Source organism: Pyrgilauda ruficollis, unplaced genomic scaffold, assembly GCF_017590135.1.
Source record: "Pyrgilauda ruficollis isolate IOZ18807 unplaced genomic scaffold, ASM1759013v1 scaffold43, whole genome shotgun sequence".
NCBI classification, from domain to species: Eukaryota; Metazoa; Chordata; class Aves; order Passeriformes; family Passeridae; genus Pyrgilauda; species Pyrgilauda ruficollis.
Genome location: NW_024525823.1, coordinates 3014388 through 3029084, shown reverse-complemented (window position 1 = coordinate 3029084; position 14697 = coordinate 3014388). Strand labels below are relative to the sequence as shown.

General features: G+C 36.4%; 1 protein-coding gene across 3 annotated transcripts in view; it reads left to right on the top strand.

Annotated features, from left to right (window-relative positions):
- Nucleotides 1-14697, top strand: part of FBXL4 (F-box and leucine rich repeat protein 4) — a 62456-nt gene that overhangs the window by 13736 nt on the left and 34023 nt on the right. For all 3 annotated transcript variants that reach the window (XM_041478205.1, XM_041478206.1, XM_041478204.1), the window contains 2 exons: nucleotides 2077-2422; nucleotides 9035-9279. In XM_041478205.1, the coding sequence (XP_041334139.1) occupies nucleotides 2077-2422; nucleotides 9035-9279 (591 nt within the window). The remainder of the gene's footprint in view (nucleotides 1-2076; nucleotides 2423-9034; nucleotides 9280-14697) is intronic.

Here is a 14697-nt window from a genome sequence, read left to right as displayed (position 1 = left end):
GATTGGTGGGCTGTTGATGAGAAGTAAACAGTATGGCAGGGACAGTGGAAAATTTTCACTGGTTTTGTTGTTCATCAGCGTTTGGTATGCAGTGTGGAGTTTCACAAGATTGTGAAATCATGCTACATGTCTTCCATTTTCTCTAGTTTATTCCAAAGGCTGGAAACTGACTACTGCCTGCTGGAGCTGGTTATTGCGCTACAATCTGATGAGATACATTATTTATTTCCAGAGCTCTTCTGCTGCTGGATGATCCTCTCTCCAGGGTCCAAAAGGCGAAGTCAATAACAGACCCATTCTGCTAAAAGTTGATGGTCCAATGTGTGTTAGATAAGTGAAAAAATAGCCTTTGAGTTTCCCTAAGGATACTTTGAGTGGGTACATGGAAGTGTCTAAGCAAAATGTCAGATGGTGATCTGGATATGTTCAAGGAAGGTCATGTGCCTTGCCAGCACTAAGTATTTGCTTAGAGAATCGATCTATGTGAGAGGATGTGACAGCGGAACTACAGCTGTTACTTTGCCATGAGTAGACATTCATTTTGCAAATTAATGAAATCTTTTCTTAATACTATGTCTCTCTTATGGAAACTGTTAATTTTAGGGTAGAATCGTCCACTCTCCTATGTTAGTACTTCGATGTGCCATATGCTCACTACTCTTGAATGTTTGTTTTTAGTTCATGATGTTTTTGGTTTTTGGTTTTTTTTTTCCTTTGGACAGAAGAGTTCTTCAAGTCTCCCATTCTGCTATAAGGTACTTGGAGAGCAGCATGATGTAGGATAGGAAAATGTTCATTGTGAAATGGAAGTTATGGCCAATATGGATTATTTTTCTTGATTTTCCTACTAGGCAATATCAAACTTCTATAAACCTTACTTATGCTGTGTGCAGTGTTTTAATGAAAATCCCTGCATTTGTTTAGCTTTGTGTTATGATGGAAAAAGTTAAAGCATTTGTTTCTGTGGTAAGTTCAAAGTAGTGGGTGTCTGGTAGGGAAAGCCAAGATGCTGAGGTACTGGTGAGCAGATAGAGTGCTTCTGAGATTCAGGACAGGACGTCTGAGAGAAATCCTTGAAGCTGGAACTAGGCTGATCAGAAATAGATGGTGTGCATGTTGAAGTGTCCGGATAAGTATTGAGGTAAGCATGTTGCCAAAGGGAGTAGCAGTAGTAGCAGCTGGAGGCTTTCTTCTTTAGGAATTAACTAGACTTCAGGGAGGAAAAACATGGACATAAGTGGCTGAAGGATTTCCAGTCACTAAGTGAGGACCTATGCAGATATAAAAGAGCGTGTTTCTGTTTTCAGGTCTGTAGGCAAGTTTGGGAGTGCTGAAGGTCTGAGGAATGTAGGACTTGGTTCCTCCAGATTACTCAGTTGGCAGCAGATTTCTCTGTCATTTGGTGGAGGAGATCTGGGGTCCGTGTGTGAAAGTAAGGATGTATGTATGGTAGTTCTGTGCATGCCTTGAACTTCTGTCTGTCACTGAACCAAAGAAGAGAAAGGCTTTTCACTTCAGTTCAGCAGTTTGGAAATTCTGACGTCTTTTGCAAAGGACCCTTTAAAAATGACTTGAAGTTTCTACTTTCTCTGCTAATTTGTCACTGAATTACTTCTAAAAGGAATATTTTGCTTGCCTAGGCAGATAAACAAAGTAAAATTCAATTATCTTTTAGTAATTTTTAATACTGTAATTTGGACAGGCTTGATATTAGAGAGTCTAGTGGTGGGGGTTTTTTCTTTTGTTTTGTGGGAAGTAAGAGATCAGATGACTCTCTTTGGGTTATGTGGCAAAACTGTTCCTTGTGTACTTACACTAACATGCCATCATGGTGAAGACATCAGCAATCCATTTGTTTCAATTACCTTACCTGTGAGTTGCTAGAAAAACTTGGGCACAGATAACACTAACACAAGTGACTATGAGTCTACACATCTTTTCAGCCATTTTTCTTGCTTGTTAACTACTTCTGACAGATGATGTTGCCCTCTTACTGTGCTCAGGAATTGCTTTAGTAACTTTGATTTTAATTCCTGTGCTGTATGTGTGTTGTCTTTTTTTTTTTTTTTTTCACAGATGGGAAATACTTTGGTCTGAGGCACCTACAAAGGTGAATGGTCCTCAGGCTCGGCAGTTCACACCTTGTATCAAACAGATAAACTTTCCCACAAACTTGATCCGGCTGGAAGTGAACAGCTCTCTTCTGGACTATTACACTGAATTGGATGCAGTAGTACTACATGGTGTGAAAGAGAGGCCTGTGCTTTCACTTAAGACTTCAATGATTGATATGAATGATATAGATGAAGATGAGGATGAAGAAAAATTTGCCTGTGGAATGGATGCCCTTAATAAACAGTTCAGCATTGTTACCCTCAGGGAATGGCCAACTAATGGATATTTTGATAAACTGCCTTATGAGGTAAGAAGAGAAATGCATGTTTACACTCATTGTCGTGATTGTTAAGGGTGCAAAGGTGCTTTACAGAGTATTGGTCAGGATTGTTGTTTTTTCTCAGTTCCTTGCATTCCTTGTGACTTCCTTCCTGCATTTACTGTACAGGTATGCCTGAATTCTGTAAGTCTGTCTGCTTCCATGGGTGGATGTTAGGTGTTTGCATAGTTACTGCACTCTTACTTCTGAAGGATCTTTGCATTCGCACACAGTTTTTACACCAGATACTCTTGCCTTGAATTTCCGGCTCTTGAACTTGTAAGCTTTTTAGCAGTTTTCCGGTAGGTTTTTAGTCCTCATACTTGAAAAGGAAAATACACAGAAGAGATATTAAAAGATTCAGTCAACATCTGGAAGTGGAAAGAGTTTGCAATAGTCTAAAAGTTTGTTTTCCTGTTTTCTGTCTTACAAAGCTCACAGAGCTTTGTTCATGAAAGTGCCATAATATTTTTATATTGTTATTAAATGAGCTTTTTCTATCCAGCTAAGTTTTGAATTGTGGTGCAGATAAAATATGTTACAGCTGGACTTCTGCATGCTGTCTTCTTTTTATGCTTGCTACTTTTATTCTGTCATTAGCTCAGAAAACAGTTGTGAATAAACTCCTTTCAGCTCCCCTGGCAGCACATTGGTTGCAAATTTGCTGAGAATCTGTAGATGAGTATTTTCTTTCTTCTAATTTGCAGTATAATGAAATTGTGGAGTATGATTGCTGAATACCATGTGCAGGCCAGGCAATTCTCAGCGGGGCACTGCTGTTTATGAAGGCTGGTACCCTGATTGGAGTAAGAATTGAGAGATGAAACAATTATCTTCACCTCTCCTGAAATAATCTGTTGGCCATGGAAAGGAGCCTTTACTTGCTGGTCAGACCTTTAGACTTGGACAGAGACAAGATTATTCCTGCTCTTCAGTGTGCTGCAGTCTGGCAGAGGAGCAAGTGTTCATTCAGTGTGGTAACTCAGTAGATGCTCAGAGTGCTCGTGGCTTGAACCAGACTTGTTTTTGAGAGGGAAGGTTAGGTGTTGCCACGGATTGAAGGGTGCTTGCAGAAATGCCTGTTCTAATCAAATAATATTTCAGTCTTAGCACATCTTTTGACTCTAAGTACCCCAGTTTGACACAAGAAGGCTCTGGTTGGGTGACCATGTGCCCTAGTAACCTGCAGAAGTTTACTGTGCTTGTAAAGAGGAAAGAGAAAGGAGGAGAATGTAACAGCTCTTACTGTCTTCTCTTGAAACTTTTCTTCAAACCAAACCTCTTGAGTTTGGTTTGGGGTTCTTTTTGTTATTGATGCAGTGGAATAATAAATAAGGAAACTAATTTTACCATGAGTTAGCTCTAGTGGTTGTTTGTTTGTTTGTTTTCCCCAGAGTACACTTGGTGTTAAATATATTTTACTGTTGATGCTTGCATGGTGGTACTGAAGTAAAGAAAGTACTTCGCATAAATGTTTGAAAGTTAGAAAACGTGTTGGTTTTAGTAATTCAAGGAAATTAATTGTAGATAAAAATTCATTTAAATATAGGAATTTTTCTTGTTTGAAAAGGCTGGATAAATTGATTTGTAATATACTAGAATATCAGAGAGATTAATCAATCTCTTTTCTTACTCACATGATCATAAAATCATGAAGGTTGCAAAAGATCTCCAAGATCATTGAATCAAACCATAAATGGTTGATTACACGTATTAAAATTTTAATTTGGAAAGTATTTGTAGTAGTAGTCTTGAAAGTAGTCTTGTTACTCCTATGAACTTCTGTCTCCATGTACTTTGTATTTCTGCTCTCCTTTTTGTCTACCAGCTTCCTTTTTTTATCCATTTTTTAACATGTTTGGCTTCATGAATAAATTTATATGGTCTGTCAATACCAAGAACATCTTTTTTTCTTCTGTCTTGGTTTAAAAAAACTAAAAATATGAGTGGAATATTTGTCAGAAAACTATAAAAAACTATTTCTCTACTGGTTTTGTGATAGCAGAAATCCCAGTTTCCTACTTTATAGTCCAGCTGGAAGGGTTGGGCATCGGAACAACAAAAATGTTGTACTTGGTGGTGTGGCAGTTTTTTATCATGATGGATATGGAAGCAGTCCTCTGCATGCTCTATTTAAGACTGACAAATGTCAGCTTTTTAGGAGAAGTGTTCAAATTGTGGATAAAGTAAGGCAATTGCTGACTCCTTCCAGTTTTGATTGGTGCATTACATGAGAAATTGTACCTTTTCTGTAGGTTTATCTTGATTGTCAATGTGTAACTGTCCTAAGTTTTCATAAACATGCCTGTTCCTTATTTAAGCTGTTTGAAGCTTTCTCATACTCTGTAATTCACAAAATATACAAGCTGAGTGGGTTTTGCTAAGTAGGCAGCAGTTCCTCCAACCCTTTTTTTTTTTTTGCCTTTGTAGAATTTCTGAAACTTCCATAGACTATCCTTTTGTAGATATGTTGTTCCTCAAAACGACATTAGGAATGGTTTGCTGCAGTGCAAACTCCAAAGACATTTTAGGATTGCTCCTGTCTAAAAAAGAGAAAAATGCTCTGCTTCCCGGGGCACAGTCTTCCTTAGAAGAAGCTGTAAATTTTTGGATGCTCTTAGTGAGAGAATTTTCCTTCCCTAACCTTGGATGGCATTAACCAGCACTTATTAGCTGTGAAGGACTTGCACTATCTGTGATCTTGTCTCCAGAACTACCTTAAAATTGAGGAAGGATTTTAGAGAAGAGACTTCATGTCCTTGTCTTCCTTCTCAGTCCATTGACCATCTTGTGCTGCTTGTAAAGTGGAAGCAGTAAGGCCTTAGTCTTAGTTGGCTTTGCAGGGATACTTGAGGCCTGAAGACCTGACCAAATTCAAAGCTTTTGGGAAAGCTGAAGAATACCTTCCACAGCATCCATGTTGTACAGTTTGAGACTCACCAAGATGTGCTGGCTACTAAAAGCCCAGCTTATTTTTCTCCAGAGTGGAGAGTCAGAAGACTCTGCATGCTCCAGTCCAAAATATATTTTTTGTAAAAATTTTGGTATAGAAAGATATAAATGACATCTTTGTCATTCCTTGAATCTGATTTTTCCAAAAGCTGCCTACAAGCTTTATGAACTGTTTGTATCTGCTGGTGTCCACATGCATTATTAAATGTGTGTGTGTGTGTTTGCTGGTGCAAGTCGTACTATTGTGGAACCAGGGATGTGTGTTTTCTTAAAGTGTGCTGAGAAGTGTCAAAAGCCCTAGAATACAGTCTTCTTCTTGTCTTCTCTCTTTGTGCACATATCCTTTGTCCTTTACCTGAGCATGTTTTAATATCAGTTCTAATTAAATGGATTCTAAGCTGTAGCAGCTCCAGCTGCAAGAATCAAAAAATTGCAAGTTATTCATTTGTCTGTTTCTGAATGAGTGGTTTGCATAGGCCAGTGTATTTTTTTTATTGGAAAACTATTTCACCTTCATGTGGAAGAACTGAAAAAGGAAATTGGTAGAAAGTACGAGTATTGTAGGTTTCACCAGCATCCATACATTATTTTCTGACAAAACCAAGTTGTGCGTTATTGTGCTCTAGCCACATAAAGTATTTCATAAGTGCAAATGGTTGTTGCTTGCTGTTTTTCAACAAAAAAAAACCTTAAAAAGCCAGAGAAACTTCTGGTTCAGTAAGTATTATTAGAAACTGCACCATTGGTAAAGTTTTGCCCCCTGTACTGGGGAGTGGAAATTCTGTGTGGGCTTATAGGCAAACTTTGTAGTGGGTGAGAAGCTTTTTATTTTTTTTTTTTTTTAAGATGTTATATGTTTCATTTGGTAGTTCAAAAAATATGCCTGGTTTAAAGCTGGCATGTGCCATGTTTTCCCTGGAAATGGGAGAGGAAGTATTCTTGTACTCTTAGTCTGTCAAAGCCTAAAAAGGCAATCAGTGTTGTATAAATTATATTTTGTTTTCTTTCCATGTTTTCCCAATAAACTTTGTTTTTACTGATTGATTTGTAAGAAAGTGTAAAATAATAATGATTGTCATAATTTTTCATAAAATCACAGTAAAAACTGTTGTTTGTGAGAAACTGCATTATGAAATTAGCTTTCAAAGCAGATACTCATTTCTGTAGCATTCTTGGAATCACCACGAACACAGAGTAGCACAGTACAGCACATCATGTCACATACTCATTATGATATCAAATTGTACTTTATGCTAGGGTACACAGACACAAAAAGTGTGTTCCTGACAGACACCAGACTCCAGGCTAATGGTGATTAATGGTTATTAGCCTGTATGTTTTGAATCTGTTCTTTTTGTTTAATCAAAAGCCAGGAAAAAGCTGGCTTTGACATAATATCATAGGAGTGACATTTCATTATATGTTTTCATTCTATATATTATGAAGTAGTGCAATTTCAGTAAAAAATAAAAACAGATTTTTTTGATTGAGATGTGGGCAATTTTCATCGCAGGTGTGGAAAGACATCCTGTGTGTTACAAAATACTCATTGAAGTCATCAGTTAGTGTAAATGGACATTGTTAAGTCATTTATAGTTTCATTCACCATTCTCTGTATTTCTCAGAAGTTACAAAATAACTTTTTTCTCATTGAACGAAATTTTTATTGCTTTGCTTTTATCAAATATTATGTCACATTAATTGTTGACATAAATTCTGCTAATTTTACAGCCTCTGCTGACTTTTCAGCTCTAGAAATTATGGGAGAAAAATCTGAGGGAAAAGGCATTAATAAAATAGATATTTAGCTGACTTACATAGTGTGGATTAGCTGAAAGTTTGCAAAAATCAAGATATTAATGTGGGATTATGTCTTTAGCTCCTAGTTATTTTGGATATATTAGGTTTCAAAATGTCAACAGGTTCCTAAATGTCATTTGGGCGCAAACTTTGCTGATTATAATATAACTGCAGTTATTATATATGCATATATACATTTTATATATATGCACATATGTGTGTATATGTGTGTGTATATATATAGGTGCTTTTATATTGAAAAGTCTTTGCTGGTCCTCTGCATCAATCTGAGTTCCAGACACCTGCAGAGCCAAAAACCTGGGCTGTTTCTAGGGCAAAGGACAAGCAAGAAGAGAAGATGAAAGGCTTGAAACCAAGTATGAAAAAAAGTGGAGTACATCAAACACTGTGTTTTTGCATTGGAGTTAAACTAAAATGTTTTAAGATATGTAGATCTTGTTGGAAATCTAAGTACTAAATCTGGAGCTGAGTAGGAAGTAACATTTTCCATTTTGCAGGAAGTTGAATTGTTTTGTTTTTCCAAAAATGAAGGGGGAAGGAGGGGAGGTGGAAAGTAGCTGCATAATAAAGTGATGCAAAGGAAGTACAATCTGGAGCTTTTTGTGAGAGCCAAACATTTTCATTTTACGTCACAGATTTTATTCTGATTTTTGGTGGATTTGTCTTCTGAATCCTTCTAAGACATTAAAATTAAACATGTTGGTATTTTGAAAGGACCACATAATTCTCTTCTGTTGGAGTTGATTTGTGAGTTGTAGTTTTTGTAATTTACACTGATTCATTTCAGTGAGTTACTGTTTCCCACTCTGCTTGAAAACAGTCAATTTAAGTTATATAACTTGAGTGCAGGTATTTACATCTGCTAGAGACAGCTCTCGTAAAGTAAACATTAATTTTTAGATTTCATTTTTCAAGTGCATTTTCTCTCAGTTCCTAAGATAAAGGAGATCTCTTTATTTTGTTGGGCGTTTTTATTTCCTAAAGAGAGTATTTATGTCTGTGTGCGTGTTGATCATTCCTTGGAAAGGAAAACAGAGTGTGAGAGGAGAGGAGGGATATTTCTTAGTTTTTGGGTGTGACATAAGTTATTACAAAAACTGTTACAGTGATGCTAGTCAGAAGGGCTGGTGGTTATTCTGAAGCTGAGATGATTCAACTGATACAGTTAAAAAGGAGTTTTGCCTTTCAGATTTGACTCTGGTGTAGAACAAAAATGCTCTCAAAGTATTACAGCAAGGAAGAGATGGTAAACGGAGATCTGATTATGTTTAATTTTTTACCCGGCTGCATAGTCCAAAGGAGAGGATATAAGATAGAAGACAAAACACTGTTTTTTAAAGCAGGGAGAAGAGGAATAAATCTGAAATCGGTTTAGGGTGTGGAGAAACTGAGACATGGTATAGTTTTTCCATGTACTTTGCAAATATCTCCCATCTTAAAAACCAAATACAGAGAAAAAGGAGGATGCCAGTTCTGTGTTCTGTTCAATGAAAGAGCAGACTTAGTGAAAGGAAATATATAAACATAGTGCTTACATATATATCACTGTTTAAATTAGCATGGGTAAAGAAACTTTTGATTTGAAAGCTTCCTGCCACTTTCATATGCTGATCTGCTTTTTCCTTTCTTGTTCAGCGTGTTTTCAAACTGAGAAGGCAATGCAGTTCTATTTAATAGTTAATCGATTTATTTGAGAAGTTACTTTTAAGTAAAAGGTTTTACTTTTCTTGAAGTTAGAACGCATTTTCTTATTCCTTTGCAGTTTTCCCTTAATGTTTTAAGTGCTATATGACCATCAGTGACTTTTTTTTCCTGTTTTTAATATAGCTCATCCAGTTGATTTTGAGTCACCTTACAGTACCAGACCTGTGTAGACTAGCACAAACTTGTAAGCTACTGTATCAACATTGCTGTGACCCTCTGCAGTACATTCATCTCAGTTTACAACCTTACTGGGCAAGGATTAATGACACATCTCTGGAGTACCTACAGTCTCGCTGCACGCTCATCCAGTGGCTGAATTTATCTTGGACTGGAAACAGGGGAGCCATCTCTGTTTCTGGATTTAGCAGGTCAGTGTTAAACGTACAGAAATGTTTTGACAAGCTCTGTTTGCAGAGCTGCTGCACGGTAGTTTCACTAAGTATTTAAACTCTATTAATAATAAAGGCAAAAAATGTCTTGGATTTTCTATAAAGGGTGTGATTGTTATGATGTAGAAAAAAGGAACAGCTAAAACAGTAGGAGATACTAAATATAGCAGCAGAAGTCCATAGCAGTCTGTAGAGTCTGCTGCGTGTTCCAAGCTGCTTGTGACTGAAAGGCTTCTTCCAGAGGGAGCAGTGTTTTGCTTTCTTCTGGGCTTCTAAAACACTCTGCTAGAACTGAGCTATCAAAAATCCATCTCACAAGGAAAATGTTTGTGGTTGTTCTTTGTACAGATGAGTCATCAGTAGGACAGTATTAGAATGGCTGCAGTAATAAACTGATTGCATGCTCACATGGTATGAGCCAAGTAATCACTGGAGTCCAATGTAAATGCAAATATTTTCATAAAAATGATTTAAAACATTAGCCCTGTTGGAAAACAGGGGGGTTGCATGTGCATATTCCAGTGAGCTGAAAATATGACTGTGGTGTAGATCATTAAAATAGCAAATTTGCAGGGATTCTTCTCTGTATAACAGCCATGTTCTCTGCTTTCTTAAGATATCATTTCTTGCTTCTTTGCTCATTTGCATTAGTTAAACAGCTTCTGTCAGTGCATTTCATTTAAGCAAAAGTTGTTGCTTCAACTAAGGGGTAATCAGCAATGGCAGGTGAAAGCAGAAATTGACTGATAAGAAACAGAAATGTTTAATATATCTGAACAAGTTGTCTTAACTCTCATTTGTTTTCTGAATAAAAAGGTTAACTCAAGTATGCAGACATTTTCTTTCCTTTCTTGTGTAAGTTCCTTACCTGAGGAAGTAAAATATTTTTAAGAAATATTTTGTCAAGATGGGAATGTCTTCTGTTTTTCCACACCCTCCAGTATAATGCAAGAATCCTATGCATTTTTCTGCTTATTGGGAGGAGAAAAAAAATAGACATCGGCTAGTTGTTGAATTCGCTACAAAAATTTCTCCTAAATTTGGATTTCATGTTAGATACTTTATACAGAAGATGAATGTGCAAGCTTTAATTGAGAATTCAACTCTGAAATTATGAAGTGCCTGCTTTCTGATGCTTTGCTATTAAGTCTGTCTTTTGAAAACTTAACATATGTGAACCTTTGTGGCAACTTTTTTTCATTTCCATGATTTTTGTATTTTTTTTTTAGTATACAATACTGCGAAAAATCTTTGTAGTCTTGGAAGAAATTATTGCCAGATTCAGAGACTTATAAACTTTACAGTTCTGGCATTTCTTACTTCTACTTAGTTGAAAATGACTTTATTATTACTAATTTTTTTCTTCAGTGCTGAACTACTAGTAACATGTATATGTATACAGTGTTTTAAAATAATAAATATTCATTATTTATCTATTAATAATCTGTGAGTAAATGTTTTCTGTTTCTATTTCTTATAAGGGATTATATTTATTTGTAACAAATGGGAAAACGTTTTGACTTTGTTGCAATTCTGAAATTATCTTAGTTTTAGGAAAAAGTGTTTCTTGGAAGAGATGGATGCAGTCTGGGAATGGGAGATGCAGTTCAGTTGTAAATTTTAGAAGCAAAGTTATAAGCTAAATAATTTGTATGTCTAAACCGTGCTTATCATTTTCCCTTGTGAAAGAAAAATTCTCCACTGTAACTAGGTCTGGTTTTAAACTTCTTTCTGTTACAGAAATTATTTTGTATCCCTTTCTTCTGTAAAAGTCTTTTCTAGTAAAATCCCCAACAGGAGTTTTTCTTTTGACAGTCTTTGTCAGCATGCTTGTCGAATTTGCTGGCTTCCAGAAGAGGAAAATTTGCTGCTCATTTGCTATGAAAGTATCTACTACTAGAGAGTCATTAGAACAAGACTTGCTTGTCACCGTTTTTCCTTTTGTCCAAAACCAGGACACATATATTTTTGCATTTTTCTCAGCATTTGGAGTTAGTTGGCAGTGTTGAATTCAAAACTGGTAGAGTTGGTTTAATTCTTACAGTTGTACAGTTTAAGTTAGGATTTCTGCAAGTCAGGGTATGTTTAAATGTTAGTCTTGCTTAAATCTTATTTTGGAAAATATCTTTCAAAACTGTTTTTATCTGTTGTTTCTTATGACAGTCATAAAAGTAGTAGCTTGTATAAATTTGTCATCTTAAAATGTTCATATATGCATGAAATTATTGAAAGTACTAAGAAATTATTTGAAATACATATTTTCTTCAAAAATGTATTAGAGTGAAAAGGAGTTAAAAGTAATTTTAGGAAATGTGACTGGAGCAAATACCGTATTATCATGAGAAGACAGAATGCTTCAGGCATATGAACATCCTGAGGCAAAGCTGAAGGTATTTTAACTTATTGATAACATCTACTCCTTAGGGCTAAAAATTACTATCATAAATTTTTCATTTCAGCATGTAATATAAATTAACTAAACTTTATATTAGATTGAAGTAAAAGTGTACAAAAAAGTGAAAGGAGTATCTGAGCAGTCTCAGGAGCCTGAAATGCAAAATGACGGAGAATAAGCAAAGATTTCACTGCAAGCATTACATAAGCAGCTCTGCATTTCTCTTGGCTTTAGTGGTCTGGTGAATCTCTTCATGCCAGGGGGAGATATCAGGGTGGGGAGGGTAGGACCTATATAGGAAGAGTGAGGGGAGTTGATTGAAGGAGTAGTAAATATTGAGATGCTGAATAAATGCTCTGAGGTTTAAACAGCTCAAGGACAATGACAGTTTGAAAACGGAGTTCTGCGTGCAGATTTCCTTGGATCACCGATAATGTCATTAACTTGTTTAAACTCTTTTGCTTTAAATATCTGAGGAATTAGGATTTTTATTTACATTTGACATTTTACACTGTGAAAATGAATTAATAGTGTTTTATTTTCAGGTTAGTGATGCAGTATTTGCATGGCAAGCACATCCAGGAATATTTCTGTAACAGTTTTGTTGTTCATGTTTGAAGGATTTCATTGCCTTTAATAGAAGTGTGTTTTGACAATATTTAATTTGGTGAGGCTTTGCTAGAAGTCAAAGTAGCAGGAAGGTCAGAGAAATTACTGAAATATGCACCAAACAGTCATAAAAAGTGGGAGTAATGTGTGACTTCACAGAGATTCTCAATTTAACAGTCAAGTCTGTCTCTTGCTTTAATTTCCAGAGGTTTTTAGTAAAACTAGGGTTGGCTGAGAGTAAGTTACAGCATTTGTTTTGCATGTTTTTCTTGATATAGTTTAATCTGTGCTGAGAAAAGCACAAGATCAGGTACTTGATATTCTACTTACTACATGCCATGTTTTAGGATTTACTTACCAAAAAGGAAGTGTAATACATGCTAGAGTAGAAAATAACATCGTACTAATTAGAATAGCTAGAGGAAGAGAAAGTGACTTATTTTTAAAACCAAATTACCTTACAAAGTCTCACTCTTAAGCACAAATACTTACATGTGCCAAGAGAGCCAAGATGTGTCCAAACTGAATTTGTCTGGCATGTGGTCTCACCATCCTGTGCTGCTCCTATCCTTCATCTCCTAATCTGTGTGCCCTGAGAAACTGTCTGCACAAGTGTTCAAGGATGTCAGTGACCTGCTAATCTGACTTCCACTAACACACACCTCTGTTCCAGCCCTTGTGATGCCATTTGTTTTTTCCTTCTCCTACACCTCTGTATACCCAGTTGTTTTCCACTCATACCAACCTTAACACTTCTGTTACAATTACCTGTGCTAAATGCTGCTGCTGTTGTGTAACGTGGCAGTCTTGAAAGGAAAAGCATCACTGTGAATTTAAAAATATATGAACAGGTTTTTAAGAAGGATATTAAAATCGAATTCTACAAACCATTTTATAAATGCAAGGCTGTAATTGTAAGGCAGAAAGTGCTCTGTGAGTTTGTGCAAGTAATCATATAGATAGAAGTAAGTAAGAAAGAGGGGATTTCAAGATCTCGGAACTGAAATGAGGAAGAGTAAAACCCATGTGGGTTTTGACATTTTGCTTGTCTGGTGGCAGGCTCTGGAAGCAGGAGACAGAGTAGCTGGAGGGAGCATGTAGTTGGCTTGAAGCAGACAAAAATAGTTGTTCTATGAAATACTGATTCGAGGAGGCTTATACCAAGGAAGGCCTGGCAAATGGGGCAGAATTGTATCTGTCAGGTAACAGAGGTAACATCCCTAACGTGGATGCTAATGTAAGGTAAAAGGGAAAGTTCTAGAGAAAAAAAGTCTGTCCAACCCTGTGTTGTTCACAAATGGAAGTTGGTTCCCTTTTCCACCCTCTTTCTTGGATACCAAATTCAAATACGTGTCAATGAGTATAAAATCAGTAGTGAAGATTTTAATTGAAAAAAGATTTGGTAAAATCAGCATAATAGAAGACTGTTTTGTTAATTGCACTAAAGGAATATAAAACTATGTAGCTCATTTCATTTAGGGAGGATGAGTAGATGAAAGAGAACAGGACTGTGATCCCTACTACTTGTAGAGTTTTCAGTAATTTTGAACTGGGACATACAGAGTAAGTGAGGATCATTAAGCTAAGAGTGAATTACAGGTTCTAGATCCACCAGAAAGCATTGGAGGAAATGTGTTATGTTCAGTACCTGCATAACCACATGTCTAAAGGTCTTTTGGGAATTTTGTTTGGGAGGTCTTACATTCTGACGTGAAGAGTACTATCTCTTGTACGTTGGATTTTAATTTTGGGTCATGAGATATGCTTATGACGGACACGTGAATTACAGTATTGGAAATTGTTAGTGGGCTAAGTGACCCATGAACAAATATCATCCTGCCTGCTAATAGATATATTTGATGTTTTAGGAAAACTTCACTAGAACTTCCAAAAAGCTTGAGGGGTTGAAAATAAGTAGCAGTTCGTCAGAGTAGGCAGAAGGTGATGGAAAGTGGGGTTCTTTATTTTATGAAAAACAACAATCCCCTCCCCACTGGAAAAAAAAAACCCAAAACCAGCAAAACAGGGCCCCTCTCCCCCCTCCAAAAACCAGAAAGAAACAAAACTGAACTGCTAGAAGGCCTGAAATGCTGCTGTGTTGAGTGAGGAGGATAAACTTCAAGGGAAAGGCCCAATGCACTGTCTAGCAGAGGAAATGTGCATGTTCACATTATCCTAGGTTGTTCAGTCATATTTTATAGCAAACATGAAGGGATGAAGAGAAATCACTTCAGAAATGGTGTGTATAAAATATTGATAATAAAAACAAAACTAAAGGGATGGATGACTGCAGAACAGAGGAGAGACAGAGAACAGGAACCAGTCAATCCACAGTGATTAAAGGAGAGGTATGCGAAGAAATGTGAAGAAATTTTGATTTGGGTAGAAGGTGC